Genomic DNA, 17971 nt, shown 5'->3' with positions numbered 1-17971 from the left:
ATTATTATTATTATTATTATTTATGAAAAATTTTATTTTTTAATTAAATACCAATAAGTTTTAAAATTATGAAGAAAAGGATAATTATAAAAATTTTGAATAAGGATAACAGCATTTTATTATATATTCACATACAGGATATATTTTAGGCAATTTAAATGCATAATTTTCTACACCAACAATAATAATTATAATTTATAATATACAATAAAACCACAAACTAACTTAAAAAATCTCAAAACTCCGTCTTATACTATTATCTCGATGGAAACAAATCCAAATTAATCAAACAATTTATTACAATCGAATAATTTAATTAACATCACTAACATATACCTCAGCGGGTGGAAGACGTGTGATTTTGTTGTTTATCTATACTTTTTTTAGCAATACAAGCCCAGTATAAGTTACATTACCGCTAGATAAATTACAATGACATGAATTTAACGAAAATGTTAGAGTATATACAAGATGAAAGTTGAATTTCAACAAATTTCGTCTTTGAAAAATTATATCTCAAACATGCAAAATTATTTCAATTTTTATTTAGCTTTAAATATTGAAAAATGTTAAAGTTTTTTAATCCTTAAAATTATAAATTTTAATTTCAAACAATTTAAATTTTCCCGCGCAAAAATTCAAGAAGCGCGCGCATACCTCCGCCATTTCGCGCACCAGCAGCCATGTTGAGAAGTAATTTTCTCCAGACGAAAAACTAATACAATTAATGAATTAAAAGCAATAATAAAAAATTTCTAAGGGAAAATAAATACATACATATAATAGTATATCCCAATAACTTTATACAGTATTTTTTGATACGACATAAAACAGTCAGGAAAATATTAACGTTGACTAATGAATCGACCACTAGTCAAAATATAGTTTTCACAAATTTAACGGGACATATTTTTACTTATATATTTTTTTTTAAATATACCTTTTTGTTGTAAGGTAAAAGCCCCAATAGATGATCACGTACCAGTATATGATCACTCCATGTATTTGTATATCTATATTCACAAATATAGGTATACAAATACATGGAGTGATCATATACTAGTACATGATCATATATTGGGGCTTTTACCTTAGTCATAATAATTATTTGCAATCTAAAAATACACCCTTCATAAATATTTATGCACCATTTTTTTTTTTTTTCATAAATAATATTACTTTGATATATAGATATATTTTATTTATATTTTTGTTAGTTTAATTATTTTAATGCGTTGTTGCATTTTCTACTCTGGACGTACATTTTACACCAACATTTAATACAGCTTGATTAATTTTGCAATTATTTAATCCAAACCATAATTATTGATCATCAGATCTGAATTGACGCCGGTATTTATTTTATTGTCCTTCTACACATGCGCTTTTTTCTAAACAGGATTATACAATTTATGTACGCAAATGTATCATACATAAATACATTTTTTTTTTTTTTTCATTTATAATTTATAATAATATAGATTTTTTTATTTTATTACAGCTAAATAAGTCATTACAGATGGTCGAATAATTGCGTTGAAAATCTATCGATTTTCCATCTAATTATTATTCTTTTTTTATAAATTAACTTTAAAACTTTCAAATAATTTTTTAAAAATATTATTATTGACTGTTTCGCTAATTAACGCGCTAATATTTAAAAAAAAAATTTTTTATTAATTCAAATTAGCGAAATTAGCTTGATTAATTTAATAAGCATGTACTTTCATGGTTTTTCTTTTCTTTAGTTTTAATTTTCATGCTAAATTTACGGGGAATAATTTAAATCTTTTTTAATTTATGAAAAAAATTATTTTTTTATTTCAATTGTAATTTTTTATTTTTATAATTAAAAAAAAATTAATTATAATAAATAATAATTTAATTTAATAAAAAATAATCAAGATTTAAATTATTTTTCCCCGACTAAATTTTAATAATCTAAAAAAAAAGCTTACAAAATTTCAACAAAAATTATTAAAAAAAAAAAAAAAACCCATAATTAAATCCACATTTCTTTCATTCATTTAAATATCCTCTCATTAAAATATTTATCTTGATATTAACAAAATATTATTCTGCCGAGCCAGCTCGCGTGCAATTCCGTGCATTATTTCAATCCATAAACAATTCCTCCTTAAATATTTATTTAAATAATAAAATACTTTGCGTTATACTTGATATACTTTGAAATTTATAATTAATAATAATTGTATGCTGATATGAGTCGCTTAAGACTAATCGTGTCCACTTTCGTAAAGACCAACATCAATAAATTAGATGTCTGATAATTCAACAGTTAACACTTATGCGTTATAATAATTTAGTTATTAAAAGGCAAGTGTACAGAGGTAATTGATAATTAATGCTCGGTACACTTGGGCATATGTCTTGATTCAATATTCATGGTTGTTCGTAGGGTTTGTCTTCAAAATAAAGTCTCAATTTTTTAACCGGCCAGTGTTAAAGATAAAGATAACAATAAATAATATTGGTAATTAATTTAAATTAAAATTAAAATTTGTAATTTAAAGATCCTGGCCAAGACGGTCCATCTCGGCTAGCAGGAAGTCGATGTCAGCTTCCGTTACAGCAGCGCTGGAGATTATGTTGCGGAAGAAATTGGGCCTGCGGTCGTCTGGCTGGTACCCGACCATCAGAGTGCCGGATTCCATCATCCTGCCTTTTAGGATTGGACAGATCTTGGAGGGAGACATGGTAAGTGTCATCAATTAATTTTTTTTAATTTATTAAATTTTTTTTATACTGAAAAAAAATTATCTTACCTCGCCCAAAATTCTCTCCCGTTCTGGGCCATGAGGCATATTCCGTACCCGGGTTGGCAAGTACCAAAAGCAAACGTTAACTAGCTCGGGTTCTAAGATCAGGTAGAACCTGTCAGACATCTGCTTGATGCGTTTGACCATGTACTCGCTAAGTTCCATCAGTCTGTCCATCAGTTTCTCAAATCCTTCGGTTCCCTATAAGATTTTAGTTGAGAAAATTCCGTGATTTTTTCAATAGTTAAAAGTTGAAATATTTTGAAAATATATTCAAAGAGAGGTTAGTACCTTGGCGCGCCATTGAAGCCACAGCTTGAAAATATCGTTGTGACGACCGCATTGGATAACCTTGTCACCGGTGTCGTACCTGACATCGTAGAGCTTGTCTGTCATGAACAAGTACTCGGCGGACATCTGGTTACAGCTGATCAAAAGGCCCTGAAAAATTTGAGTGACAAATTTTTTGGGTAATTTTTGGAACTTTAGTGGTTTTTTGCAAAATTTTATTGATTCTATAAGTTAATATTATCAAAATATCCAATTTTGAGTCACTACATTGATTTTAAGAGTCAAAACATTTCAAAAGTCACGTTTAAAAAGCATTTTTACATTTTGTTTTCAATTTTGTTAATGATTTTATCTTTATATGGATTAAACTTGTTTAAAAATCTGATTTATAGTCCCTACATTGATTTTGGAGATCAAAACAGTTTACAAGTCACGTTAAATAGGTATTTTATGCTCAATTTGCTATTATATTAATCAATACTCTTCTTACGGGTGTAAAAATTGACTGAATAATTAATTTTGAGTCTCTGCTTCAATTTTGAGGCTCAAAACAGTTCAACAATCGTGTTTCAAAAATTTATTTACATTCAATCTTGGATTTTATCGATAATATTATCCTTTTAGAGTTCAAAATTTGTTAAAATTTTTAATTTAAAGCCTTGATATTGATTTTGAGGATCAAAATAGTTTAAAAATCACGTTAAATAGGTATTTTACTCTCAATTTGCACTTTAATTAATCAATACTCTTCTTATAGGAGTGAAAATTGACTAAATAATTAATTTTGAGGTTCAAAACAATTAAAAAATCACGTTTCAAAAATATTTTGCATTTAATCTTGGATTTTATCGATAAAATGATTTTTTAAGATTTATAACTTTGTCTAAATTTTCTTTTTAAAGTCTTTGCATTGATTTTGAGGATCAAAAGAGTTCAAAAATGACATTAAAATTTTTTAATACGATCAATCTTAGATTAAATTAATGATATTCTTTTTTTTGAGAGGATAATTTTGTCAAAATTTATTATTCAAAGTCCCTATATCGATATTGAAGTTCAAAACTGATCCAAAGTCACGTTTTGATAATATTTTACCCTCCGTTTTAAATTTTATTTACAATAGTTGATTTACAGGGGTAAAATTTGACAAAATATCTGATTTAAAGTCGTTAGATTAAAAACAACCCAAACAAAAGCCAAAGTGGGGACCGATGAAATAAAAATGATAAAGCACGGTATCATCCGTTGATAGTCCAAAATAGATAGAGATAGTAGGTGTCATATACATGTAATTTATACATGAATTCAAACATGATCGAGTAGCTGAAGGGTGGGCCGTGTGTCAAAGTGATATATAATAGGCTAAAGTGAAGTTCTGCGATTCGCTTGCGCATCGCGGAAATGTTGTCTGAGTTCCGGTCGATATCGCTTCTGTTCTGATATACACTACAGTTATCCAAACTCTGACACATGCGCACCGGAAATGGAACCGAAGACAAATATATGCATAAATACACCCACACCTTCAAGGGTCTCGTTGGTGTACTTTCACAAGACTATTATCAGTTTCGTAATGGCGGTTTTGTTTATCGAATTTCCGCCATCTTGGTTGTAACAGGAAGCACCCAAACTTTTAAGTAAAAAATATAATTATTTACTACTTAGTTAAAAGTTAGATTAAATTAATTTTAAAGTCTACACTGATAAAAAATTTATTTAAAAAAAAAATAGACTTTATTTTGACAAAAAATTAATTTGTTTAAAATTTTTAATAATTTTATTTCTTAGAAGAAATAAAAATTATTATCACAGTAACTTTCTTAAAAAAGTTTTATAAATTTGATATAAAAGAATTTTGGATAAAAGTTTGGAAGTTTACCTAAAATTGGTTTTTTCCAAATTTAGATAACTTTTTTTGTAAGAAAGTTACTGGGAGAAAAATTTTTATTTCTTCAGCTGAGAAATAAAATTGTTTAAAATTAAAAACAAATGAATTTATTATTACAACATTCGTGATTTTTTTTAAAATAAAATTTTTCTCTCAGGGTATTTTGTAATAATCCAATGACAATTGTAAATACCTTATTTTACAACTTTGAATGTATTTTTAGTTGGATGAAAGTTTTAACTAGAAGTGACTTATTATTTTTAAAGTTATTTATTGATAAATTAATAGTTAATAACTTAAACTTTAAAAATTTCAATTTATCGGTGATGAATTTTTTAGTTTTATTAGAATAAATGTATTCTTAATCGTAAGAATAAGATTTAAAGTGTCAGCTACTAATTATCGATAATAATAAATTCACTGTTAATTATAATAGGTGAACCTGTAATTTGAGAAACTCGAGAAGCTCAGTTATCCAAATTAAAATAATTAATACCAAAAAATTACAGTGTGAGATGTAAAATGTGAGAACTAAATTAAAAGGTTTAATCATTTTACTATTATAAACTTTTAAAAGTTTTAAATGACTAGTTGCTGTACATCCTAAAAATCTAATTTTTACAGTTTCACCCTCGAGAGACTTAACTAATATTTAAAACTCTGAAAATCCTATTTATAAATTTATTTTTTTCGCGAGTTCGACTTATTAGATCCCCGAAAATAATACGCAAAATCGCGTGTTACAATAAACGGATCACCCCTTCTATTTCGAAGTTTAGCTGTCAGGATTCGGAAAAATATTCCGGGGGCTTGTGTAACAGCCGGCGCGAGGAATTTTAATATCTTCGGGGTGCGTAGGTGTGTGAGTGTGTGTCTGTCAGCAAGGGGGTGAGTTAGCAATAACTGCGACGTGCCGTAGGGTCGAGTGTAACCCTCTGAGCATCCATAGCTCTAGTCAGTCAGCATTCTCGGCAACATATGTTATCTCTTAGTTTAATTAAATTCCTCTGTAGTGTCCCGGACCCTGTATGTTGTATGTTGTATGTTCTATATATATGCTTTACGACGTTCCTGATAGAAGACTGAAGCCCATCAACCCTGTCCGCAGAATGGATTTATCAACGTTTCAATAATATTTATTTGTTAGTTTTAAACGCCCGTCGTTTCTTATTTTTTTTTTATGCATCCGCATTTAATTAATATTTAGGCGATTTTATTTTAAATTTGACTTACTTCTTCCTTGAAATGGATTGTTGAACATTGCAATAGTGCACCCATTAATTTATGGGGGTTCCAGGTTACTGAGTCAGCGCTAGAATCATAAATAAACAGATCAAAAAATTAATTATCAAATAATTAGTAACCTTGCAGTCACTATGTGACTGCCGTGATTTGTGAACTTTAAATAAATAAAATTTTGCTTTATTAAATAATGACTTCTGTTAAATTGTACTGTACTTTCTTAAATATTGACGCTTTTAAAGATATAAGCTCATCCCGATGTTACACTCATCAAGAGCTTTCATTTGAGTACCCACATGCATTTTCGATATATTTTTCATACATACATATATATAATATATCTTTTGAAAATATAAGCTCACCCTGATCTTACACTCATCAAGAGCTTTCATTTGAGTACCCACATGCATTTTTGATATATTTTTCATATATACATATATATAATGCATATAAATATATGAAAAATTGATGTGGGTACTCAAATGAAAGGTCTCGATGAGTATAATGTCGGGATAAGCTTATATCTTTAAAAATGTCAATAGTTCACAAGATACATACAAGGTCATTTCTTAATTATGTATCTAGAGATAGAGCATTTTCGAATGCAGCCTAAATACTTATTATAATAAATCGACTATCGGTGAAAATGATATGAAACCTTGAAAAGGCACAAATTATAGTCAAAACCTTTCTAATGATACCAAATTTAACCATAAAAACCCATTTTATCATAAAATTAACCTGGTCACAAAACTTTACTTATTCTCTTAATAATATAGATTAGTAAAACTTTGTAGAAAAAAAAATCAAATCAATTGTTACTACTAAAATTTAAATTATTAATATTCAATACTCTAAAATTTATTAAAATTTTTTGTTTTCATTTAAAAAAGAAATTAACAATTATAATTTATTAAACTATCAATTTTTAATATAATAGTTCAACTTATTTTAATAAATATTTTCTTTTAAATCAAATATGAAATATTTTTATTTTTTTGCAACCTTGGGTAAGAATGAATTTTCATTTAATTAAAAAAAATATTATTGAGTAATTATTAACAAACAAACTTATTAATTAAATTAAATGTTAAATATTAATTAAATTCATCATACTCCCAAACACATAAAATAAATCACACGTAATTTTTTTCAAATGACAATTACAATTATGCATAGATTAACAGCAAGAAATACTTGTAATTGTTATTGGATTATCGGATTATTGAATATCTGAACTAATGGGTAATTAGCGTCCCCAGGGCCTCTGGCAATATATATCAGCAATCTGCGGCCTTTGGGGTTGACACCTATATGCGCCAGTGAATACCACGGGTGTGCGAGGGCGGAGGGTGGAGGGTGGAGGGTGGAGGGTGGAGGGTAAGGACAACTAAATGCGTCAGAGTCAGATTCAGCTCTGCGTATCGCATTAATCATTTCCCCGCACAGCTTGCTCGATGACGTTTAAATTTATTTTAAAAATCTCTTGGGACATTTTATTTAACAATTACATAGGCTGACTTTTGGGTTAAATGACAATTAGTTGCAAGCTACAACTCATTGAGATTTCATGGAGAGAAGGACCTCCTCTTTATTTATTATGATTTATTTCAATTGTCACAGCAACAATAATATAATTGTTGAGGTGTAAAAATATAAATAGGGCAGTAGAGAGATTATGATATTACGGATAAACGGAGAGTGGTTGTTGGTTGTGACGTTAATCGGTAGAATTGTTAAATGAGGATGCCGAAGAGTAACTAATGGTATGTGACTGCAAACGACGTGAAAGTTCCTCGGCACTCGAAGTCGCGTGCAGTGGTGTACTTATTCGAGGGTATTGTACCTCGAGTGATACTGTCCCAGTGTATCTGCTCGTGAATGAACGCCAAAAGGCCAACCGTATCCAAATTGGACATCCGTGTCACTTGCCATGTATCAATTACATTTGTCAACACTTTATTATATCCATTTAATTTTATTATCTTGAGAAAATTAATTTTTTAATCATAATTATGTTTTTTGAAAAATTTATTAATGATATTAATTATTAAAATATTTATTTAAAGGATTTAAATATTCTAACAAAGATAGGCCTGTAAAATTAGGTGTTTTTAATATTTAGGGCCTTGAAAAAATATTTTTTTTTATAGTTTTATTGAAGAAAATTCAAGATACATTTAATATTGAAATTATAAGTACCTAAACAAATTTATTTCATAGCTAATTTACGGAACTGTACATTTTTTTCTTTATTTATTCGACTTTAGTAATTGATTTTTGAATATTTGAATCTTTATAATGAAATTAAAATTTCTAAAGGGATGAATTTAATTTTTTAGACGCTCAAAAAAAATTTTATATTGAAAATTTTTATTTTATTTTGATATATTTGATTCGAATTGATTTACGAAATTCAAAAATCGAATTGAAAAATAAAATAAAAGAGAATAAATGAACTATTTAAGAATTTTATTGATTTAATTAAGCATTTTATTATTTTTTGATAAAATTACTTATATTTCACATAGAAATTTTTTTCTGAGGTAATATTAATTCAAAAAATCATCGACGTGTAAAAAAATACCAAAAATAGGTCTCAAATAATTTTAAGAAAAAATTTATTTTTTTTTGTAATTTTGAATTTAAAAAATTTTATTTTGGTCCAAAAAAAAAATAAAACTCTTTCAAAAAGCCAAATAAATATTAATTTTAAAGAATAAAATTTTTTTATTAATCTTTAAAATTGTTCTTTGCTAAAAATCGAGTTCTAGGTCAATAAATTCTTAAATAAGACTATAAATTTCTTTAAAATAATTTTATTCTTCAATTAAAAATATTTTTCTTGAACCAAATAATATTTTTTTTAGTTTAAAAATTTTTAAAAACTCAGTGAAATTATTTTATATATTTTTTTTTTAATTAATCAGATGTTTTAACTAAAAAATTAGACGTTTTTTTTCTCATTAATTTTTCGACATTTTTTTAACAAATAAAGTTTTATATCAATTTAAAGAAGCTTTTTTCTTACCAGTAAAATTAAAAAATTAATTAAATAAAAGCTTAAAAAATTAATTAAATAAAAGCTTAAAAAGTTAATTAAATAAAAGCTTAAAAAATGAATTAAATAAAAGCTTAAAAAATTAATTAAATAAAAGCTTAAAAAATTAATTAAATAAAAGTTTAAAAAATTAATTAAATAAAAGCTTAAAAAATTAATTAAATAAAAGCTTAAAAATATTTTTTTTGTAGTTTTTCAGTAAAAAAACTAAAAAAGCATTTTAATATTTGAGTCCTTAAAAGTTTTTATTACTGACATGGTTTTCTCAACAATAAGCGCCGAGTTGTAGAAGTTTGTAAAGAAAACTCTAGAATAGAAAGCAGTACGTAGGAATGATAGCAAAGAATAGATAATAGAGAATGAGCTCCATTATTCCGAGGACAATTGATGCAGTAAAAGGAAGGATAAAATAAATGAGAATGAAAGAAAGCTCGCAGACCTTTAACTCTTAAGGTATGTTTGCGCTTTTAACCGGCGTCTCTTGGAATAATCATCGCTGGTATCTTTATCGGGGCGAGCAAACAGTGTCGCGTAAAAAACAGAATGAAAAATAGAAATAACAAAACCCAGTGGGTGTGTGATGTGATGTCTGTAAATATATCTAAGGGAGGGAAAGCTCGGAAGTGGGAGTGAGAAAACAGAAGAGAGAAGTTTGACGTGTCCTTTGTCGAGTAGAGTTTAATCCAGCATTGTCGGGACCAGGCTTTATTTCAGGCTCCTCTCAATATTATACACAGCCCGGCAAAACGACGGACGCGTCAATAAGAGGAGAGTCCTGTTCTGCAAATGCGCTTCGGGGAACCGATCCAGCTGTTGCTCCTGCCCGCGGATATTTCAACTTTATCTTCTATTCGTCTGTCTCCGCTCGAGCTTGGTTATCACTCTGGCACTTCCTCGGCGAGCTATTTTAATCAAAATTCACTACACGCCAAAAGAAAGTTTTACGCTTTCGTCGGGTAAACTCTTTGATACTTTTCGGGGGAAAAATAGATTGTATTTTTTTTTTTAATTTCAATAAAATATATTGAAGAAAGGAAAATTGTTAAGGATATTTCCGCGTTTGAATTTTATTATTATTATTTTGGACGAAATATTAAAAATATTAAAAAATGGTGAGACCTTTTTTGTAGAAAATTAAATTTTTTCATATCTTTAATCCTTTAGACAGAATATTAAATTAAAAAAAAAAAATAATGACAAATTTTTATTGTTAAATTTAAAAAGATTTTTTAAAATATTATCATTTTTATTATTTTGGAAGAAATATTGAAAATATGAAAAAATGGTGAGACCTTTTTTGTAGAAAATTAAATTTTTTATCAAAAAGGTTTCTTATAAATTTTAAATCGTTAATCCGGTAGGCAGAATATTAAATTAAAAAAAAAAAATAATGACAAATTTTTAATTTCAAATTTAAAAGAATTTTTAAAAATTATTATTATTATTATTTTGGACGAAATATTGAAAATATGAAAAAATGATGAGACCTTTTTTGTAGAAAATTAAATTTTTTATCAAAAAGGTTTGTTATCAATTTTTTAATATCTTTAATCCTTTAGACAGAATATTAAATTTAAAAAAAAACGACGTCAAATTTTTAATGCCGAATTTGATAGGATTTTTTTTTAATATTATTATTTTTATTATTTTGAGCGAAATATTGAAAATATGGAAAACTGATTAGAGACCTTATTTTGTAGAAAATTAAATTTAATTTTTGTAGAAAATTTAATTTTCTACAATAAAGGTCCTTGTTAATTTTTTTATATCTTCGATATATTAGACAGAATAGTAAATATAAATAAAAAATTTTTATTGACGAATTTAAAAAGATTTTTGAAATTATTATTATTATTTTGGACAAAATATTAAAAATATGAAAAAATGATAAGATCTTTTTTGTAGAAAATTAAATTAAATTAAATTAAAGGTCCTCATCAATTTTTTTATATCTTCGATATTTTAGACAGAATAATAAAAATAAACAAAAAAGAAAATGAAAAATTTTTATTGATTAATTTAAAAGGAGTTTTTAAATAATTATTATTTTGGGCGAAATATTAAAAATATGAAAAAATGATAAGAGATCTTTAGATTTAGAAAATTAAATCCTTTATAATGAAGGTCCTTGAGATTCTTTTTATTTTTGATAATTTAGACAGAGTATTAAATTAAAACAAAAATGTTATAACCGAATTTAAGTAATTTTTTAAAATCATTTAAAATAAAAATTTTTTATATAGTCTACCCGAAATAGCTCCCGTGGGAGTAATCATACACTTTTCTTGAGCAAGTGTCTGTCTAGAATCTTGTGTAAGGGCAGTGAACAGATGCGCTCGGATGCAAATCGTGGATTAATCTCGGCAGTCCCTGGGAAGCAGACGAGACAAGCCACCCCGTGTGCTTAAACATCTCCGACCTCCACCCCACAGAGCACTACAATGCACAGTGTACAGAACACAGAATCCAGAAATAGCAAACGTGATCCCAGTGACGCTCAAGGGTTGCCTGCCAAGAGTCACTATTTTCATTCCGTAACTCGGATGCGAATTACTTAATATTTTTCTAAAAGATTTACAGTCCGGGTAGGTTCACTCCAGACCATAGACTTTAGAATATTCCTGATGTTCTAAAGTGATTGTGCGGAGGATTACGCTGAGTGAATAGTAATGCTAAGTAATTTTTATACGAAAAGACATTAAAGTACTAAAACGCGTCAATTTATCGATTTTGGCGGCGATAAGCCCAGTAAAAGCAGCTCCTGCCGAATGGGAAATTGCCGCAGTGTGTGCGTGTGTGTGTGTGTGTGTGTTTTTTCTGAAGGACTCCATCAAACTAAGCCCCAATAAACTATAAAACTTGAGGATTAACTCTCCCTGTGTGGGATCCCCAGTATATAGGAGTCGATAGTCCCGGTCTATCTCAAGTCCCGGTGGAGAATCCGGAGAGGCATCATCTGGAGCCACAGATATATTTTCTATTTGTTTGCAAAAGCTTTTTTTGTAAATCCTTCTGTCAAATTTTAGTAAATATTTATTTTATTTACTACCCTGATAGAATGATTTATTAACTATTAATAATTTAATTTATTTGAAGACAATTATTTAATTTATTAAAATTTTAATAAATATTTTTTAATATTCAACAAATATTCATTTGGGAGGAAAGTACATTTATTAATAGTTAATAAGTATTTATTAATAGTTAACAAATATTTATTAACAGTTAATAAATTGTACTTAATAAATTACTTATTAACTGTTAATAAATATTTATTAAATTTTACACTTATAGAAGGATTTATTAACTATTAATAATTTAATTTATTTGAAGACAATTATTTAATTTAATAAATTTTAATAAATATTTCTTAACATTCAATAAATATTTATTTGGGAGAAAAGTACATTTATTAATAGTTAATAAGTATTTATTAATAGTTAACAAATATTTATTAACAGTTAATAAATTGTACTTAATAAATCACTTATTAACTGTTAATAAATATTTATTAAATTTTACACTTATAGAAGGATTTATTAACTATTAATAATTTAATTTATTTGAAGACAATTATTTAATTTAATAAATTTTAATAAATATTTCTTAACATTCAATAAATATTTATTTGGGAGAAAAGTACATTTATTAATAGTTAATAAGTATTTATTAATAGTTAACAATTATTTATTAACAGTTAATAAATATTTTGTTGAGTGAATTTGTTTCGCTTGCAATGTCATATGATATGAAGATTGCTTATAAACAAAAATCATCTTTATAAATTATTTGGATTAATTATATTACATTATAATAATGTTTATTGTAAAATACCAAATTCTATCTTTTGTATTTTTAAATATTAAAAAGATTAATTTATTTAGTGAATTGAATAATTATCATGTATTCCAGCTATAGGGTTATAAAAAGTGTCAAAAGAAAATAGCTATTTTTGCTTTTTATTTTAAATAAATATTTAACAGTTAACCAATATTCATTAATCATTAATAAATATTTATTAATAGTTAATAAATTGTACTTAATAAATTACTTATTAACTGTTAATAAATATTTGTTAACTGTTAACAAATATTTATTAACATTTAATAAATCGTATTTAATAAATAATTTATTAACTGGTAATAAATATTTATTAAATCCTATGATGTTAAAAAATCATTTATTAACAGTTAATAAAGCTTATTAACTATAAACAAATCCTTTTGTCAGTGTATTTTTTTACCGAGGTACCCCGGGATAATATGAGCAAGAATAATTCATTAAAAAATTAAATATTTTGTAGGAATTAAAAAGCTCTGAAGAAAAAACTAAAAAATTATATTTTAATATCTTTAATTACAATTTTTAGAAAAAAAAAAAAATATTGAAAAAAATTTAATTGATTATTTAGTCGGGTTTTAAATTGAAAATAAAAAAATTGAATTAATTTTTAAGTACTGAATATTAATACAATAAATTTTAGTAACTCCAAAATTTTGATAAAAATTAATTAATAGAACTTTAAAAAAATTTCATAAATATTGAGTTATTTTTTGAACTGAACAAAAAAATTTTTAAATGAATTTCTAAGTTCTTAATATTAATGATTTAAATTTTAGTAAATATTAATTGACTTTTTTTGAATAAAAATTTATTAAAATTAAAAAATAAAAATATTGGAATATTTATTAATATTAATTGAATAAAAATTAGAGTATGATATGATAATTGAATAAATTAATAAAAACTTACCGTTCAATTCCAGTAAGTCGTGGATGACGATATTTCCGTGAAAGTAAAAGACCACCTCCCCAAGCAGCCTTGAACAAAGAATAAATTTTTAAACTCCCAATTTCAGTTAATCATTCACTTCTAATTGAAGATTAATCACTTGAACTGAATAGCGGGTTTATTTTATTTCCTGACAATTTGTCGATAGCAGTTAAACCTATTTGCGAGATTTCGCATTTATTATTAAAGGTAAGACTGCTTAGACACTTGGCATTTGCGCCGAAAATCCCGCATTGGATTTGCTTGCATAATTTATAAATTTTAATCTATATCAAAAGTTTTAAAATTTACGAAAACAATTTTTCTAAATTTTATTTATTGCTTTAATTTAATTTTCCTAAAGTGAAATTTATAAATAAAAATCAGCTGGAATTTATTGAAAAAAATAACTCACGTCAACATGGAGCCATAGCTTGTATTTTTCACAAATATCAGCAATCTGAGCAATGGGGTCGAACGCCCCGATCACGGTTGTACCAGCAGTGGCATTCACAAAAAACGGAATGTGACCTCGTGCTTTGCGTTCCAGGATTAATTCTTCCAGCTTTGATGGTATTATGCGACCACGCTCGTCGCTGGGCACCATCACGCAGTTGTCAGTCCCCAAACCGCATACCGACGCGCATGATTTTACTGAGTAGTGGCACTAATTTGGACAAATTATTATTCAATAAAAAAAAATCAGTTTCTGAATTTATTACTTATGATTTATTGAATTTTTTTTAATTTTTGGTGACAGATGATAAATATCCATGTCAATAATATTCACGATCATAAATATAATATGTACGTTTTTGGTAAAAAATAAATTTATTTTATTTTTTAGAGATAAATTGTATTTTTTACTGTGAAATTAAGACTAATGCCATCTATACAAATAAATGAGGATTTTTAATTGCCTAAGAGAAAAAAATACTAAAAAAATATAGATAAAATTTGTAAAAAAAGATGTAGGGGGTTTTAAAAAAAATTTTAGGATGTAATATATCCTCAATTGTTCAATTGTAATCTTTTTTTTGGCTTAGAAAGTAATTTTATAAATTATAAACTATTGTCGATTTTCATTTATGGAAAATAAAATTGAAAATTCAGGGATTTATTTATTATTTATTTATTCAATAATATTTTATTTAATATTAAATAAAATAAAAATGATAAATAATTAAAAAAGCTTATTTTAAATATTATAAATTTTATTTATTAAATAAAGTGATAATTGTATTGTTGATTGACTAATTAGATATTTATTCGGTTGAATAGAATTTTTATTCCGATTATAGAGACGTCAATATCCAAAACTAAAAATAATTCATCGTTTTAAAGATCAACTTGTCATTTCGATAATATTCACAGCATATCCTTGCAAATAAAAATTTATAAATATTGACTATAATTAATTAAATTAATTTTTTTCGTTTAATATTTTGGTGACTAATGGTAATAATATTTTTTTTTATTAATTAAACAATACCTGATCGGAAGTGAACATAACAAGCTGACCGCCAACAGCAGCCAGTCCGCGTTCCTTGTACTGGGGGAACATTTTGTGTCTAGCAGCCAAAAATGCGTACAAATTACTAATTGACCCTCCGGGAGCGAGAATAGAATCCCCGGTATTCCACCCGATTAGCTCGCGCATTTTCTGCAGGACCACATGCTCCATCAGAATGAACACCGGAGCGATCTCGTAGGTAAACATGTTGGTGTTTGCAGTCGCCGTGAGCCACTCGCCCGCCATCGACACCACGTCCAAGCCGCATGACAATTGGTTGAAGAAATGCGGGTGTCCTAATAGATAAATTACAAAAAAAATCACAATTTTTAAGTGATTAAATAATTATTATTAAATTAAATTTATTATTTATCGTCAATAAAAAAGACCGAAAGATTAATCAGCTAGCCGTCGGACGTGATTCGTGGGAAGATTAATTAACATGACAATTAATCATTCCACGCGGGAATAATTTAGATCGTGACATCGTCTTTGCAAGTGACTTGTGACATAGAGTAGAGAGTACATGTGTATATATGTATATGTGTATATAAAGCATGACAGGGTAGGTACAACGGGGAGCTTTAAAAGTCTAGTTTTAGCACTTGCTGCTGCTGCTGCTGCTGCTGATGATGATGGGAAACATGGAGGAAAAAGATGGAGCAGCTTTAAGCTTCCACTCCGAGTATGTTGTCATCTGCTTGGCTGAACATTGCGCTGGATCAAACTTAATGCTTTTGTTTGATGGCTCTCACCCTTCTTTCAGCTCGTATCAACACTCGGAAGGCTTATGTCACTATATTTTTTATATATTTCACTTTTAATAATATATTAAAGTATCAAATCAAAATTATTTTTTTTTAGTATGAAAAATATATTCTATTTTTAACTTTCTGCTAAGAAAATTGAAAAAGAAAGTTTTTTTATTCTCGAGACAATTTTTTGAGAAAAAAACATCGGAGATTTGTTATTACATTATGAGTAAACAAAAAAATAGCTTTACTCAAATTAATTAAAAATTATTTTCATCTATCCAACACGGAAAGAGTAAAAAAAGAAAAATTACATTATATAATTGTAATTATTACAGATTTTGTAAGAATTACAGTGTAAAATATAAATATTACATCGAATGCTCTGAAAATTAACATTCAAATTAACAATTATTTTTTTCTTCATGACCCATTATGTATATATAAATTAAAGTTTTTTTATGCCTACTGGTCAAGTGACTAGTGAACCTTATTCAAGCCAAGCGATGGACATTCCATCTGCACTATTGGTCGAGAGACATTCTCTCTTTGCATTAGTTCTATGGGGTCCATCGAACTTGAATACTAGTAAAGCTGGCAGTTTTGTGGTATCTGTTCGAGTTATTTTTTCAAAGTTTATCTTTGCTCTCATTTAGTTTCTTTCATTTTCTTTCATTTGTTTAACATCTTTACAACTCGAACAGATACCACAAAACTTCTAGCTTTACTAGTATTCAAGTTCGATGGACTTCATAGAACTAATGCAAAGAGAGAATGTCTCTCGACCAATAGTGCAGATGGAATGTCCATCGCTTAGCTTGAATAAGGTTCACTAGTCACTTGACCAGTAGGCATGAAAAAACTTTAATTAACATTCAAAGTTTGAATTCAAAAAAATGTTATTTTGAACTGTAATTTTTCTAGTTTTGAATATGACGGGACAACTATTACTATTTATAATGTAATTTTTCGATTTTTTTTTTCCGTAAATTTTTAACTTTTTTCCAACAAATTTTATTAGTTTTTCGGTAAATTTTATTGAGTTTACCATAAAATCAATGAATTTTTTTGTAAATTTTATTTAAAACGTAATAAATAGAAGGGGCGCATTATGTCCCACGATTACAGTGAATTTAAGGGTGATTTTTAAAGAAAGTTTCTTTCCGTAAACGAATTCTTGATTCAAAATTATATATTCTTTAAAATTTTTAATAATATATATGTATATAAAAGCAAAATTTTTTTCATAAAAGTATTTTTTCTTTCTCAGTGTATAAGTATTACTTAAAATATTAAACCTAATATCGAAATTTATTTGTGGCAAGATTATTGAAAATTTATTGTATTGTTGTTGTTTCTTTCAATTTATCTGAAGGCGCTTAAACCAATTCTAGTAATTACTCTAAGTCTTAACCAGGACAGAACCTTTAATGACTATTATATTTTATACAGAATGACTTTCATTATTTGTATGGTAAATTATTACAAAAGAAAAATAAATAAATTTTAATGATGGCGCCACTATTATTTTTTGCAAACTTTGTATTCTGTCAGGAATGGAATTTTTTTTTAGAATGTACAATTTTTATAAATTCATCCGGCTATAATCTAATTTTTTTGTTTTTTGAGTCAATAATTTTAAACTATTTCAGAAAAATTTTAAAGAAAAAATTA

The 17971-nt window shown here is 26.7% G+C and overlaps 1 protein-coding gene across 2 annotated transcripts in view; it reads right to left on the bottom strand.

The window, feature by feature from the left end:
• Positions 1–2076: 2076 nt before the first annotated feature.
• The window catches only part of LOC123263089 (glutamate decarboxylase), a 33866-nt gene continuing 17971 nt past the window's right edge, over positions 2077–17971 (bottom strand). For both annotated transcript variants that reach the window (XM_044725625.1, XM_044725626.1), the window contains 7 exons: positions 15525–15841; positions 14448–14699; positions 14015–14082; positions 6193–6271; positions 3072–3221; positions 2787–2981; positions 2077–2702 (listed from right to left, as the gene is read on the bottom strand). In XM_044725625.1, coding sequence (XP_044581560.1) covers positions 2529–2702; positions 2787–2981; positions 3072–3221; positions 6193–6271; positions 14015–14082; positions 14448–14699; positions 15525–15841 — 1235 coding nt within the window. In that variant the 3' untranslated portion in view covers positions 2077–2528. The remainder of the gene's footprint in view (positions 2703–2786; positions 2982–3071; positions 3222–6192; positions 6272–14014; positions 14083–14447; positions 14700–15524; positions 15842–17971) is intronic.

This window comes from Cotesia glomerata, linkage group LG4 (genome assembly GCF_020080835.1).
Source record: "Cotesia glomerata isolate CgM1 linkage group LG4, MPM_Cglom_v2.3, whole genome shotgun sequence".
Taxonomy (NCBI): Eukaryota; Metazoa; Arthropoda; class Insecta; order Hymenoptera; family Braconidae; genus Cotesia; species Cotesia glomerata.
Note: the sequence above shows the minus strand (reverse complement) of the source record. Positions and strands in the feature narration are given on the sequence as shown.